The sequence below is a fragment of the Chrysemys picta genome, chromosome 2 (assembly GCF_011386835.1).
Source record: "Chrysemys picta bellii isolate R12L10 chromosome 2, ASM1138683v2, whole genome shotgun sequence".
NCBI classification, from domain to species: Eukaryota; Metazoa; Chordata; order Testudines; family Emydidae; genus Chrysemys; species Chrysemys picta.
In genome coordinates, this window is record NC_088792.1 from 177,984,043 (window position 1) to 177,999,876 (window position 15,834).

The following is a 15,834-nucleotide window of genomic DNA, read 5'->3' on the forward strand; positions in this document are numbered from 1 at the left end:
AGCTCTGGAGACTGAAGTGTTCCTTCTGTGTATCTTTCTTTCTTTCTGTGTATCATGATGCTAAATATTGTCTCATTGGCAGGGCCGGGCTTTTTTGCCGCCCCAAGCAAAAAAAAAAAAAAAAAAATGTGCGGGATGGCTGGAGCGGCAAAGCAAAAAAAAACATGCGGGGCGGGAGCCAGGGTGCAAATTTTCAGTGCCACTTACTTGGCGGCTCGCAGCTGCCTCCCCCGGCTGTGTTGGCTAGTGGGACTCTCTTCGCTGCAGATGTGCCCCAGCTGGCAGCGGAGTGCGCGCCCTGGCTAGGGGGAGGGAACGGGGGGGGGGGAGAGAGAAGGGGGGTAGCCAGCGCTTCCTTCAGCTGGGGCGCTTGCCACTCGGCCCCTCCTGCCGCGCCGCCTGCCGGGAGGGCTCCACTCTGCTCCCACCTGCAGGTGAATTGAAGGTCGGCGGGGAGGGAAGGACGCGGGCTGCTGGGCTTGCTGCAAACCTGGCACCGGCTGAGGCAGATGGAGCGCGCAGCCCTCTCCGAGCAGGGCACTCTCCTCCTCCGCACCGCCGCCCCCTACAGGGCGGCCGGAGAGGCAAACCAAAAAAAAAAAAGGCAGCCGTGCCACCCTAGGATTGGAGGGAATGCTGCCCCTTAGAATGTGCCGCCCCAAGCACGAGTTTTCTCGGCTGGTGCCTGGAGCCGGCCCTGTTCATTGGATACATCTACACTGCAATTAACTGTGTTGTAGACATTTGGGCTCAGGATGCAGCCTGGGATCTAGGATTCTGCAAGGTGGGAGGGTCCCAGAGCTCCGGCTGCAGCCTGAGCCCAAACATCTAAACCACAGGTAAATAGTCCCTTAGCCTGAACCCTGTGAGCCTGAGTCAGCTGGCACGGGCCTGCCGTGGGTCTCTAATTGCAGTGTAGACATACCTGTTATTACCTTGCACTCCTCCATCTGTCTGTATCTATCTGTTGTCTCTTGTCTTTTATATTTAGTTTGTAAGCTCTTGAGGCCTGGACCATCTTTTTCATAGATGCTAAGGCTAGTAGGGACCATTGTGATCATCTAGTGTGACCTCCTGTCCTAACACATGACATAGAACTTTCCCCAAAATAATTCCTAGAACAGATCTTTTAGAAAAACACCCAATCTTGATTTTAAAATTGCCTGTCATGGAGAATCCACCACAACCCTTGGTGAATTACCCTCACCGTTAAAAATGTATAACTTCTTTCCAGTCTGAAGTTGTCTAGCTTCAGTTTCCAGCCACTGGATTGGGTAATACCTTTCTCTGCTAGACTGAAGAGCCTATTTTCAAATATTTGTTCCGTATGTAGGTAAGCATAGGCTGTAATCAACTCACCCCTTAACTTCCTCTTTGTTAAGCTAGATAGACTCAAGGAACTCAATCACTCAAGGGCATATTTTCTAATCCTTTAATCATTCCCGTGGTTCTCCTCTGAACTCTCTCCAATTAATCAACATCCTTCTTGAATTGTGGACACCAGAACTGGATGCAGTATTCCAGCAGTGGTTGCGCAAACTTATCAGTGATGCTTTTGTGTTTTCTTCCAGGTCATTGATAAAAATGTTAAATAGCATAGGGCCAAGAACCGATCGCTGTGGGACACCACTGGAAACACACCCGCTCGATGATGATTCCCTATTTAGTTACATTTTGAGATGTATCCGTGAGCCAGTTTTTATCTATTTAATGTGTGTCATGTTAATTTTATATCATTCTAGATTTTTAATCAAAATTCCCTCATGTTGGCTGCAACACTTTTTGAGTTAGGAAATTGTTATCTATTATGTTTAGAAATTCCAAGGATGTTTTAGGACTAGCAGCATGAGACCTCCAGCATGTGTCACTCAAATTGAAGTCCCCCGTGATCACACAGCTTTTTTTTTTTACCTATACATTATAGATAGGTGCATAAAGAGATGGTCATCTTGTTCCCTAGTGTGATTTGGTGGTCTGTAGGAGACATCAACAATGCACAGTACTCCATCTTGTCATTCCTATGCTACTAAGGCATCTTGTGCATTATCTGTTAGGACATTGATTTATAAGCATTCAGGATCAATTTGTTCCAAGTTATCAGTAACTCGGAAATAGTTAATGTCATTTTTGGCATAGAGTGCCACTCTTCCTCCCCTTTTGCTCATTCAATCCTTCCTAAATAAGTTGTAACAATTGATTTTAATATTCTAACCATATGAATCATCCCACCAGGTTTTAGTTATACCAATCAGATCAAATTTGTGCTCATAGGTGAGCAATTCTAATTCCTCTTGTTTGTTAGGCAGGCTCCTAGAATTGATTCAAGAATTTTTTCTCTTCATGCCATTTGGTTCCCTGATTAATTTTGTTACCATCCTTTCAATTTTGTGTTAACTGAGTGTTCAGATCTTCCCTCTTTTTATTTTTTACTTTGTTGCTATTTTGCTTAACCCCTTCCTTTTGGGCTGTGTTAGTACAGTGCCTAGCATAATGGGAACCTGGGTCCCTAACTGGGGCTCTGAGCTACCACGATAATACAAATAATAAATAATAATATCACCAGCTGAACTGGCAATTTGTTGCACAGGCAATTAATTGTGGGTGCCAATCTGCAGTTGCATAATTAGAGGAAGCATTGAGATTGAGAATAAGGATAATTTTTCAATGACTGCATCAAATTTATTCCCAAACATTGTGTCCTGCAAAGAGAGATGGAAGTGCCACCACTGGGTGTATTGTACAAGGTTATTGTCTTAGATATATTTAGTTTAAAACTTGAACTATTTTATGCTCTTTCCATCTGATGATATCTTGACCCAGAAGCGGGGCTGCGGGGAGGACTCTAATCTCGTAATAGGGATAAATTTGGGGTAGGCATTTCTTTCATCTATCAAATGTTTCTGAATCAAAAAACGAATTGTAACTTGTTTACTTTTTCACAGTTTCAAAACTAAATGCTGTGCAATTATATGCAGTTCCTTACCCCAAATTACCTGAAACATTTAGCAAGGTTATGTCTGCACTGTAATTAAGCTCCCACGGCTTGGCCTGTGCCAGCTATCTCTGGCTAAGGGGCTGTTTCATTGAAGTATAGATGTTCAGGCTTGGGCTGGAATCTGTGCTCTAGGACCCTGAGAGATGGGAGGGTGCAGCCTGAGCTGGAATGTCTACACCGCAATTAAACAGCTCCTTAGCTCAAGTCCGAGTCGGCTGGCATAGGCCAGGCGTGGATGCCTAACTGCAGTGTAGACATACCCCCAGACTGTTCTTTTGCCAGCTAATAAACTTGCAAACGCTGCGCAGAGACTTAGCTGTGTATCTCTGATTCATTTGAGCAGGAGCTGACTGGCTGCATGCTGCTTTGAAAATGTAAGGCAATGACTTTGTATCTAGTGCTGCTTACCAAAGCAAAGTTAAAACCAGCCCCTTTCAACATGCTCTGTGTGAGCCATGGAAATAGCAGCTGCTTGATGTTCTGAGCCAATCTGCCTGAATACAACTGTTTGCACAGGCATGAAAAAATGACCCTTGTTGGGAATGAGTCTTAGGCTGACAGCAGCCTGGAAACAGCAAACACTCAACTAACTTCCCTCCATGCTCCGTACTAGCATAGGAATGGCAAGAAAACTTCTCCTGAGTACACACATGATTCCTCCCATCCAGTGCAGAGAATATTTTGGTCAATATGATTTTAAGGGGAAGGCCTGAGCTTGAGTGTTGATGAGAACCTTGAAATCAGTGGAAGCTGTGGTGCTCAGCTGCTCTCAGCATTAGGTCCTAATACTGGGTCAGTAAATCATAACTGTGATCACAACTTGGTACCAGAGTTCAAGGTTAATTATTTAAATGTCATGGTTATTTGGGGGAAGAGAGAGTCAAAATGTATAGATGTTTGCTAATTCTACATGCCCAAATTGCGGCACCTTGTGCTTGACTTTCAGATGGGCTGGGGATGTGCTGCAGTGCTTAATTGGTAATGAAAGAGGTACAGGGCACAGGGGCTGTGAACTACCAAGCCTAAAAGTGCCGGGGCTCAGTTCTGGCACAAATTAAGCACTGATGTGCTGATCCCATTGACTTCACTAGGCGCTGAGAGTGCTCGCACCTCTGAAATTCAGACACCCGAGGTCTTAAGTTGAACACAGGGAACACTTCTAAAAATCAGTAACCAAACACAGCTTTATTGCTGATGTATCCCCACTGGTTTCAGTGCATTTACACCAAGGATGAATTTGGTCCTTTTGTTTTCATGTTTGCAGCTGAATAAAGTTCAGTTTTCCACTTTTTACTGTAAATATGCAATTCTACATGCTCTTAGGCTGCTATTTGAATAAACTTCAGTATCTCTCAGAGTTGCAGATCTAAAATTCCACACACTTGATTTGTTACCTGTGTAATTATGGAGACTGAAAAAGTAACTCCATTATTATTAGACAACTGAAGGAGATGCCTGGTACCAAGCACCAGATTTGATGAGAGCAGAGTGTCAGACATTGGAAAATCCAAATGCTCATTTTCCTTTAAATTTATCAAAGATTAGTTTCTCTGATTTTGCCTTTTTCCATACCAAAATTTTTATGTTCAATCCTATTGGAATGCAGGTTAATTATAGCTGCTATTGGTATCTGGCTTAAATCAGCTTGTACGATAAAAGGCTTTGTGTAGGCTGCACTTAGGAATTTTAACATCTTTCATAAAGAAACCCTGTATCACAGGATGAAAAGACACTGAAAATCCATCTTTCTCTTTCATGTTCACAACAACTCACCCTTGTGGCTTTTTCCATTTCCACATAGCTGTGGGCAAAACCAGAGCTGAGTCACTGCATGGGAAAATTACCCAGTTTGTTCTACATCTACAAGCAGCAACAAGATGTCTCCAGACCCCTTTCTGAAGGGCATTTGGGGTTGATTTTTTCCCTTTCCTTTCATAGTGTCATCTCAGTGAAATTTTAAATTCAACCTTCACTTAATGCTGTGCTGATTTGCCCCTCATATATAATATAAAGCAGTAGATGCTTCTGGATCTTCACAGTGGTGCTTTCCTGATTGTAAGCACCTTGGGTAGCCTTGGTCAAAATGGTGAACAAGAGAAAAGCTAAAGCAGAGAGCAAGGAAATGTCAGTTTTGTTTCAGCCTCCTGCGTCCTTGCTCTGAAGAGGGAACTGTTTGTTATGTAGTTAAGAGAGCTTTAAAAAAACAGTTCCCCTTGCTCTGACCTGTATTTAAAGATTCCATTGCCAGTCATCAGGGTTCCATTTTTGACTGTAGAGTCCTATCCTTGGCTCATAGGAGTTGATAATGTGGTATATATAGCCAAAAGCAGATTACGGTTTGGTGGTGCCCTGGGCCAGAACAAATGGGGCCCCTCCCCATCACTTCTGCCTGCGGTACCCTCCCCCTCCCCCACCCCCGGTGTTTCTACCAGGGAGTGGGGTCAGGGTGCAGGGGTTTCCCCTGCTCCCCAGCAGGAACGCGCTGGGTTGGCAGAGCGAGGCAAGCCCCCATGTCCTGACCCTGCTCCCTGGCAGGAGCGCCAGGTGGAGTAGGTTGGGGTGCAGGGGTGCCCATTTTTCTGGGACACCCCAGTTGGCCAGGGCCCCTGGGCACGGGCTCCGTTGGCCCAGAGGCTAATCCGCCACTGTATATAGCCTGTAACTTTTGTGATTTTTAGATTTGGTATACTACACCTTTAAACTTCTAGGAAACTACTATCTGCAGAGGCGACTGCCATTTTGTGAAGTATGTTATAGACGAGATGTGCCATGCACTTTCATGGAGACTTAATTTTTGTTCTGTCTTGTTTAGTTGTTTCCATAAATCTAAACAGAACCATTCAGACTGATATATCACATTGGTGCTCTTTGTGTGGAAAAACATATCCCGCCTCTTCATGCTCCGCAGAATAAAGAAAGCTTTGATATGGAAATGCTGAATCTGTTACAGATGTAGCAGTATTGTTTGTGGTGTGGTTTTCCCAGATGGTAGGCTAAACCTGGACAGTGACTCACAGAATTCATGGAGATGGGACAATCTGTAGTAAGGAACAATGGAATAATCAGAGAGGAGACATTTTCAGAAGAACATACATTTGTCAATTTTTGCCTTTAAAGGTCTCTCGCTGTCCTTAATTGCTATGGATTTAAATTTTTCCTACTTTGATATGCTCCTGAAAGAATTATGAAACAGCAAAGAAAGATAGGTTCATTTCTACCTTTGAGGAAACTGAGACATTTAATAGTAATCTCTTGACATGTGATTGAGAAAATGATGGTTGTAGGAAGACATAATGCCATAATGTGCAACTAAGTTAGCCTGGCTATTTTCTATCAGGCCAGAATTTGGCATAATTTACTTTATATGAACTTGCTGCTTTTCCACACTCATATCCTTTCCCTTTTCCATGGTTTTGGTATCCAATCATGACCAGGGCCGCCCAGAGGATTCGGGGGCCTGGGGCAAAGCGGGGGAGCTGCGGCGCTTGTACTCACCCGACGGTGGTCCGGGTCTTTGGCGGCATTTCGGCGGCGGGGGGCCCTTCAGTTGCTCCGCGTCTTCAGCAGCACTGAAGGGCCCCCCCGCTGCCAAAATGCCGCCGAAGACCCGGACCGCCGCTGGGCCAGAGCTCACGGGGGCCCCTGCTGCCAAAGACCCGGACTGCTGCCGGGCCAGGACTTGCGGGGCCCCGGGGCAAATTGCCCCACTTCCCCCCCCCCCCACCCCCAGGCAGCCCTGATCATGACCTGATTTTCTCTTTTCTCACCTTAACTTTCATGCGATAAGTTGTTAGGGCTTGTTCACTTCAGGAGGCCCAGTCATTTCCCATGAGATCTAAATTATCAGAATCATCCTATCTAATGAGTTGGACAGATGACAGGACAAAGCGCACTCTGCTTCTGACACAACAGCTGGAACAAAAGAAGATAGCGACTGATGTTATGGAGAGAAGGTTGTTGAAATAAGTTTAAGTGGTGGTATATCGCTCAGAGTACTTTATTTGCTTTCTGCTGAACAAATCTCTTGATAGCACTTTCAGGTATCTGGTACGAGGGCAGCATGTCTGAATTTTCAGTGCAATACCAATGGGCCTCAGCATGCCCAGAATAATCAGACATTGCTAATGATGCTGTCCACAGTCAAAACATAGCTCTAGTTTAATTAAAAGTAAAGGAAATGTGTTGAAGGCAGTTCGGTGAGCAACTCTTAATGGATTGAAATTACCAAAGGTGCCAGTTAATAGGTTTTGGGAATCTGTATGGAAAATGACCCCTTTTTAAGGCCTTTTGCTCACAAGAGAGGCAAGACCAGAAAGTTAATGTTTTTGAGATGAAACAATGTATGTGTTCCTTATCTTATACTTCAGGCCAGCCAAACCAGCTGACTCATGACCTTGATTCTTCTTTCTCTGTGAGCCACAAACACTTCTGTGAGGACACTAAAGTGGCAGCTGCACCTCTTGCTGCACTACTCATGGTACAGATTGGCTCTGAAGAGCTACATCTAGGCCTCTCAACTATGGCATGGACGGATGCTCTGACATGAGTCCTTGGTGCAATCTGGTGTCAATGGCTAAATGAGAATCCCTTCAAGACTTTAAAATAAATAAATAAAAATCCCCAAATACTATCTGGGGAACTCTGTTTCAAGATATCAAATATCCATTATTTTGGCCAAAATAATAATTTAATGGATCAAAGATAGTGTATATTTCAAATACCTTCGCACTAGTTCCTTAAGCACTAGCATGACAGGAAGAACTTCAGGGATCTGTGTTGCCCCTTTGCGTGGCCCTATTTAAAGAATGGAGAAAAGACAATCCCTGCCCTTACAACTGCAATCTAGTGTACTATTTAAATGTAACCAAAGTAGAATGTGAAGATACTATAACAGACACAGAAAAGTGCTAAAATATATTAAAATGTGAATCGGACAGTGAGAGAATCTTACAAACTCAATATTATAAAAGTTGACATGGAGGAAGGGAAAGTTGTGGAGGAGGAGACTGGGAAACTGGATGAAAGTAGTATTTGGGCAGGATGGTAAGGATGTTTGGCTCACAAGAAGGAGGTCTGACTATCTATACCAGGGGTTCTCAAACTTCATTGCACCCAACCCCCGCTTCTGACAATAAAATTACTACATGACCCCGGGTGTGGGGAGAGGAAGCTGCAGCCTGAGCCCCATTGCCTCATTGTCGCCTTTGTAATCTTAGCATTAGATTTGCTGGGACCCAGGGCTGAAGGGGTGCCCATAGCATCCATGCAGGCAGCTGGAGCAGCCCCTGCAAAAGTCACACACCCTTATTCCCACCACCTAGACATTGGTGCAATACACAGAGAAACTGAAGCACACACAGCATTCATGCAAAACAGTAAGATTCACATAGGCTCACATACAACATAACAAGGGGAAATCCCCACTCTGTCACAGTGAGATGTGAGATAACAAGGCTGGTGCATACAGGGCCGTCCCTAGTTATTCTGGGGCCCTACGCAGCCCCCCCTGTGGGGGTGTCTGTGGGGCCCCAAGCCTCTGCGTGGGGGGCTGGCTTGGGAGGCAAGGGGGAACCACTCCCCAGCACTCACTGGCGGCGTGGCTGGGGCCAGGCCGCTGCACTTCCTGCTGCCAGGGAGTGCAGGCCGGGCCCTGCTTCAGTCCTCAGGGGAGTGGGAGCGGGGCTGGGGCGGAGCTGGGGCAGGAAGAGGCAGGGTGGAGCAGAGCAGGGGCAGGGGCTTTGGGGAAGGGATGGAGTGGGGGTGGGGTGGGGCTGGGGCAGAACAGGGGCGGGGTGGGGCTGGGGCGCAGGGGCTGGAGCACCAGGAAAGTTCCTGGTGCCCTATGCAGCCGCATACTTTGCGTATGGGGAAGGACGGCCCTGAGTGCATATATAATTTTTCTTTGATGAAATGAGCTTGAATTGTTCAGTTGTGTGCTGGACAGTACAAGACGCACATTTCTGGGGGAAAGTCTGGGACTAAGAATTTACGGGTGTCGCCCTGTATGCAATTCATGAGTGACTGTCTCATGTATTTAGCTGGGAGTGAATTTGCATCCTGAAGGTTGTGTGAACAGACCAGGAGTGGCTGTTCTGACAGCAAAGCAGTGTTAAAGGCACCCCAGGCTAGAGAGTTAAAGGGATACCACTGTTCAACAGTCCAGATTATACCCTGGCTACTGTCACAGAGTGATGATGTTCCTGGCAAAGGAAGCAATATGGGGAACAGGCATGAAGATGAGAATAGGAGTAGGAGACAAGCTGAGGAGCAAGGTGTGATAATTGTGCAGAATGCATATGGGAAGAGGGGTGAGATGCACAGAGAGGCAGTGCCTTAACTGGTGTTCGCACTTTGTATAGAAAGAGACAGTGCACCAGTGTGGGAAACTGAGCGGTGAGAACGATGCCATCAGAGCAATGGGAAAAGCTGGTGAATGCTGGTTAGAGTGACGAGATGAGAGTGTGAGAGAGTCTAGAGAACGGAAGGCTACAGCCCACCCAAGAGAAAACCATGACATGAAGCAGAACATTAATATGGGGGTGTACAAGGCATTCACAAAAATATGGCCGCTCTTTCATTGCTTCTACAGGGAAAATAAATTTTAAAACAGCCAGCAAAGATGCTAGATTGACAATGAAGTTTGGCAACAAGTTCACCTTCAGCATGGGCAGCAGAGGTCATCAAAGCAGCCTCACAAACAAGATCATGTTTAATATTGAGGGTGTGAGTCAGCCTCTTGGTCCATTTAATCCTCAATGCCTGTGCTGCAATTGCCAGCCAGCGGGTCATTCAGAGGTCCAATGATCTAAAATATTGCTAGCAATATCCTCCATTTTAAAAATAAAGAATATCCCTGGAGCTGGTGACGTCTCTAAACCGGAATGAACAGTATTGGAGTACTGTAGCTCTTTATCCCTCCAGTAGCTGAACTTAAGAGGTGAGTAATGCCAAATGTTTTTTGTGAATTAATGTTTATGCAGGGCTCTGAGGTAAAGAGCTAGATGTGTTTAAGCATTTTTGTTTTGTGATGTGGCATCTATTCATTAGAAACCAGAAACCATTTCATGTTGGCCACCAAGCTGTTGTCACATGGCAGCAGCTTAATCTGCTGCTGTCCTGGGACACAGTGACTCAGACATAAAAGGCTGTGGCTCCCCTTTCCAATTCCTTCAGTTATCCAATCCCTTTATTATTAGGTTTTTTAAATTTAGAAGCAGAATACGGTGGAGTCGTCTTATAGATTGTGATCAAAACAGGCATTGCCTGCACCAATCACGGAGTTCAAATCCACCAAACCCAGAGGTTTCTAAATCAAATGTGCATAGAAGCAACCTCTTCATTTTGCAAGGAATGGAGTAAGCTGAAGTAGGCATTAATTTGCACTCACACAAGATGGGACTTTCTTTACTGACAGCCAACTGTTGTCACACTCCAGAAAGTAGCTCTCAGAAAGGTGCAAAATTCTTTCCTAACTTTGGAAACAAAGACACTGCTTCTGCTTTCATCCTCACAATCAATGAAGCTCAATAGGTATGTAAGTGGGAGGCAAGCCCGTCAGCACCAATAGGGCATAACTTTTGGAGAGGAATTTTTGATCCTTAAAGCCACATAGTCATTTGGGCCCTTGACTCCTCACCCCAGACATGCAAGGCCTGAACCACAGCTGAACTGCTATGGTTCCACCTGCTTGGGGCTGGGGGAATACAGACTATGAGGAGTGGCTCTTCAGCCTTTCATGTGGCATAGAGCATAGATGTAATCACAGAAGTTGGATTGGAGGGCAGGGATAGAATTGGGCATGAGATGGAATGAGTCCTGCAGCTGCGTTGATGGGTACGTTAACAGGATAGTATAAAGCTGAGAGGACATGTCCTCTCCCTCTGATTATACCTGTTCCATAGAACAGTGCTACACATCTGCAGTCTCTGTGGGATGATACACCAGGGCTTCATGAATGAAATAGGGAAGTGGCCAAATGGGCCCACAAATACTGTGCATCCACTGACCATAAACCCTGCAGGGAGATGAGGAGAGCAGCAGCCTGTAGCTGTTTTTATAATCTATGAGGCATGGTAGCCGCTGCAGGCCAATTGCACAAGTGCTCCACCAACTTCCTCTGGACTAGTAGAGATTTTCATCACCCCCTCAATCTCCACACTGGTTACTCATACAAAAGCCAGTCTACTTGGGTTTTCTATGGATGATTTGAACTTCACCCTATAAAGAATGATCACTACAGACCAAATTCCCCTAAACCCTTTCTAGTTAGTTTCTTCTTTCTTGATAGCAGCTTGTTTAATTACTGTTTCATTGACTTTTCTACACAGAGTGCGGGAACATAAGCACTCTGTCTCACAACAGCTTTAGCCTGGAACATTTGCTTCCACAGTTCATAGAGAATTGCAAAGGAGGAATAAAACCAGTTAACATAATTTTTTTTTAAAAAAAAAGCCTTTGTATATTTAATGATTTTAAAAATACTCTCTACAAGGTAACAAGTAAATAATAATATAAGTTTGCCATAAAAGGAATCCCCCTTTTGAAAACTCAAAAGTGATTGACATGATGGCTAAGTTTAAAACACTTTGTCACTTTCTAAAAATATTACAATGGAAAAAAACAGAAAAATCCCAAATAACACAAATACAAAACAGGTTCAAGTGGATTCTTTGGTATCTTTTGGCAATCCTATTTTGTTTATAATGGGATAATTATTCCTCTCCTCTTGTAAAACGGAGAAGAGCTTTCAATATTATATCTGATGCAAGTGCTGGGTATGATTCTGTTGCTGCTGAAGTCCCTCTGAACTCCCACTGGCTTTAATGGGAGCCCTCTGGAAACAACATTATGGTAACTCTCAGTGATGAGCAGTCATCACTCTGAGACAATGTATTAGGAAAGCATAACTTCATTTGCTGGTTAAGCAGTTCTGTTATCCAAGATAAACAAATGCACTGCAATGAGGCATGCACTGGAGAACGTGTTTAGACATAGGCTGGAACAAAAATACCAGACATCCTTTTGTGAAGAAAGACTTTACTTAAGTGCCTCCTGACTAGGTATTCTACATGGTGTGATTTTGTATTTACCACCAGGCTGGTCTCTTATGCAAACACTCAGAAATATATAAAGACTTGGGACTGTAGCCTGAATTATCACAAGGAAACTTGGGTAACAATATTTTTGTTTTAAATCAGAAGTCCACTGAGCATCACCTGGACCTCATTCCCTGGAGCCTGATTGCCACTACTCCACAGTTAGGAGTGGTCATGTAATGTGACCTGTGGTCAAGTCATTGTTGTGTCCACTACATATGGAATTACCCCTTTAAATACAGGGTGTTGCTTTGGTGACTATGTAGCCCAGGAGACCCATGGTGTGTCCGTAGGTCGGGAAGGAAAATTTGGAAAAAGTCCAAAATCTGAGTGAAGCTCAGAGCTGCAAAAGTGCAAATGATTCATAAGAATTTGTCATAGAGATAAGTGCTATTTTCTCCTCTAAAATTACAGATGTTTTAATCAGATGTTCCAAAATTGATGGCAAATTAAGCCTTTTCATGGGGAATTATGATGCCATGCCTTTTCTTTAAGCCTGATCTTGGGAGATGTTGTGTACCTTCAGAATCCACTGATGTCAGCAAGATTTAGGGACATTCAGCAACTCTGAGTAAGTCCCTAGGTCTGCAAAAAAAAAAATACATCTTTAAAGTCTGACAGATATCATTATTTGCAAATGCAAGGAAAGGTGGGATAAACATATGTGAATTTATATTGTTGGGAATTCTTCCAGGTTTTTAAAATATTTTGTGGTATTAAGACGTTATTTTTAAATATATACAATCCTTCCTGCTCCTCGTGAGGAGGTTCTGTCTATCATGCAATATGAGGATGATTTTTGCCCCGCTGGTTTGAGCCTTGGTTTATTGTCTGTTATGTAACGTATATATATACACTGCTCAAAATGACTCCTGTATGCAAAATAAAATTGAGGGTACAGTTAATTTTTTACTAAATTAATTCAAATCAAGTAGGTTCTGGGAAGGGATTGGGGTTCCATTAGAACTATTACATCTACATCATGAATTGCTACAAATAGATTTGCCAGCCTTGTCCATGTGACAGCATCCAATTAACGGATATATTGAAAACCAGGCAGTATATACAGTGATATGCACCACTTAACTGATGCATACTTTTAAGGTGCTTACATAATGGTGTCTTATGGAATGTAGCAACATATACATATATGCAGTGTATACATATATATATGTATATTAAAAACATAATAGGGAAACAGATATACCCCCAGATCCCTGAATTTTAGATTTTCTAATCCATAAAAATGTATTTAAAATATTTCATATAAAATATTTACAAAAATTGATAACATTTACATAAACTAGGACATATTTCCAGTTTTTTAAAATCATTTTTACTGTCCATTGATTGGATTCCATTTTGTTTGTTTCAGAATGATGCCATCTGTACCAGAGAGCGTTTAAACAGCTGTGCGTGATGAGACAGTTCTGTTACTCGGTCGACCATCTCCTGCAGGGCAGCTGGGTTGGGATAATACAAAGCAGCCATCTTGGTTGCCATAACAATGTTCTTTAGCAATTCACACAGCTGGTTGCTGGAGTTCATCACTTTGCTGCGGATATCCTGAGTAGTCACTTGCCTTGTGAGCGTGTCCCCGATGAACACCAGTTTGTGAGCGCTTAAAATGACAAACTTGCTGTGAGCGACGAACATCCTTGGTGGCTGAGCAGCACTGACACAGTTAAAAAAGGCATCAGTGGCATTTAGGAGAGACACAAAATGAGTCTCGCACTGGTCAGAATAAAAGAAGAGCAGCTCTCGGTCTTGAGAGCCCACAGTGCTGCTTGCAGTTTGAAGACTCTGAGGCGGCTTCCATTTTGAAATGTCATTCTCCACAGGCTTTGTGATCTCTTGCTCCAGTTGCTGGAACTGATTGATCTGAACGGCAAAGAGAAGAGTCTCTTCAAAGAACTATTAACACATCACATCACCTCGTTATAATTCACAAACCTATCCTGCCTTTGATAAACGCAAATACATTTCACACTGATTTCTTAATACCCTGTACACTAGCTGCAAGCACAGTTTCTAAATACTATCCCCATAGTGTATAAATGATTTGGTTTGGGTATGTTACTCACAAGTAACTTACATAGCTCATCTAAGTGGGAGCCAATTAATCCTTTATACCAGAGTGTACCATCATGTATATCTGTATATGTCACATATAGGAAAACTACTGTAGACATTTTTGAAGACTTCTAAAAACTTATTGGGATATCTTTGGCCCCTACTTCCTGTAAAATCAGGTGCTTTAGTTACCATGAGTCCAACTACACAGGACCAGAGAAGTCATAACAATCTAAAAAAGCTTTGCTATATCTAAAAAGATAATGGTTTTAAGAACTGATATATCGGGACACTACAGAGTCAGAAACAGTTGCTGTCCATCCAGTTGAGAATCTCTCCTATGATAAATAGCTGACACTTCTATCTATGCATGATCATGAGCTATCAAACCTTAATCTTTGAGCTCCTCATTGCTCTTCAAGCAAACAAAAACACAGGGAAATTTAAATAGAAAACCTTACATTAATGTTATGTTAAGATTACAGCTTTAAATGCTCACAAGTCAGGAAATGCAAAAATCAAGGTTACCACTCGCACATTGCACATATGGAGTATTTTTGGTTACTAAATTTGTTAATATTTTATATTTATGAAAATTGTACATTTTATGTCAGCATGTTGGCGAATTACTATTACTATGACAGCATTAACATTTTGTTTCCTGATCTTTTTGGTGTTTAAAAAATAATTTTAAAGTTATACTAAGATTTTTTTTTTAATGTAGTGATGTACGTATTTAGACAGGGGGTGTGCATAACCTATACTTGTATTCTGTGTGGGCCAGTGGATACAGCACTGGACTAGGACTCAAGAGACCGAGGTTCAGTTTCTGGCTCTGCCACTTCCCTGCTATGTGACCTTGGAAAAGTCACTTCACCGCTCTGTGCCTCTATTTCCCCTCCTATATAAATTCTGTGGAAGAGGACTTGTCTCTTACTATGGGTATGTCTAAGCTGCATGCTTCTTTTTGGTGGTGGGTAGAGTATATATGTGTGTAGCCCCCCAGCACAGGTATAAATAGCAGCGTAGACCATGAGGCCTGGGCTTTGGCAAATAGAGTAAAGACACACCTGAAGGGTGTGGGTATGTATACAAGTGCACACCCTATATGCTCTCTACTTGCCCAGGCCATGCCTCCCTATCTACACTGCTGTTTTTAGCAGTGTAGTGTCCCGCTGCCTGCTCATGACTGGAGCCTTCCCCTCCCACTTCTGCAGGGAAAAGCTCTACCAGCTCCCCGCTGCTGGAGCCCTTCTCCACCTCAGGGAAAGACGCCTGCAGCCAGGAGGCACTGGGGAAAGGTGCTGCCATCTCTCAGCTGCTAGAGCCTTTTCCCACCACATGGAAAGACTCGGGCGGAGGGAGGCAGCAGGGAAAGTTGCCAGCAGGGGGAGACAGCTGGGAAAGGTTCAGCCAGTGTGGATGGAGCCTGCTTTTCATATCCCCTACATGCTATCACCAGTGGTGTGTAGTGTAGATGCAGCCTATGTGTATATACTGTGCCTAGTACAGAGGGGCTTCTAGGTGCTATAAAAAGAATTAACCTCTTGAACAGACATGTTTGAATGTGCTTTCAGGGGACAGATCTCTTCCCAGCAGAGGAGATCTCTCTCAAATACACAGGAAGAGCTGCAGTTTTGCTATCTAATGGCAACAAGGTAATGAACGAGA

At 43.7% G+C, this 15,834-nt stretch overlaps 1 protein-coding gene across 11 annotated transcripts in view; it reads right to left on the reverse strand.

The window, feature by feature from the left end:
* Positions 1 to 11,427: 11,427 nt before the first annotated feature.
* Positions 11,428 to 15,834, reverse strand: part of NEDD9 (neural precursor cell expressed, developmentally down-regulated 9) — a 133,408-nt gene continuing 129,001 nt past the window's right edge. For all 11 annotated transcript variants that reach the window (XM_065584959.1, XM_005305192.5, XM_005305190.5 and 8 more), the window contains one exon: positions 11,428 to 13,971. In XM_065584959.1, the coding sequence (XP_065441031.1) occupies positions 13,462 to 13,971 (510 nt within the window). In that variant the 3' untranslated portion in view covers positions 11,428 to 13,461. The remainder of the gene's footprint in view (positions 13,972 to 15,834) is intronic.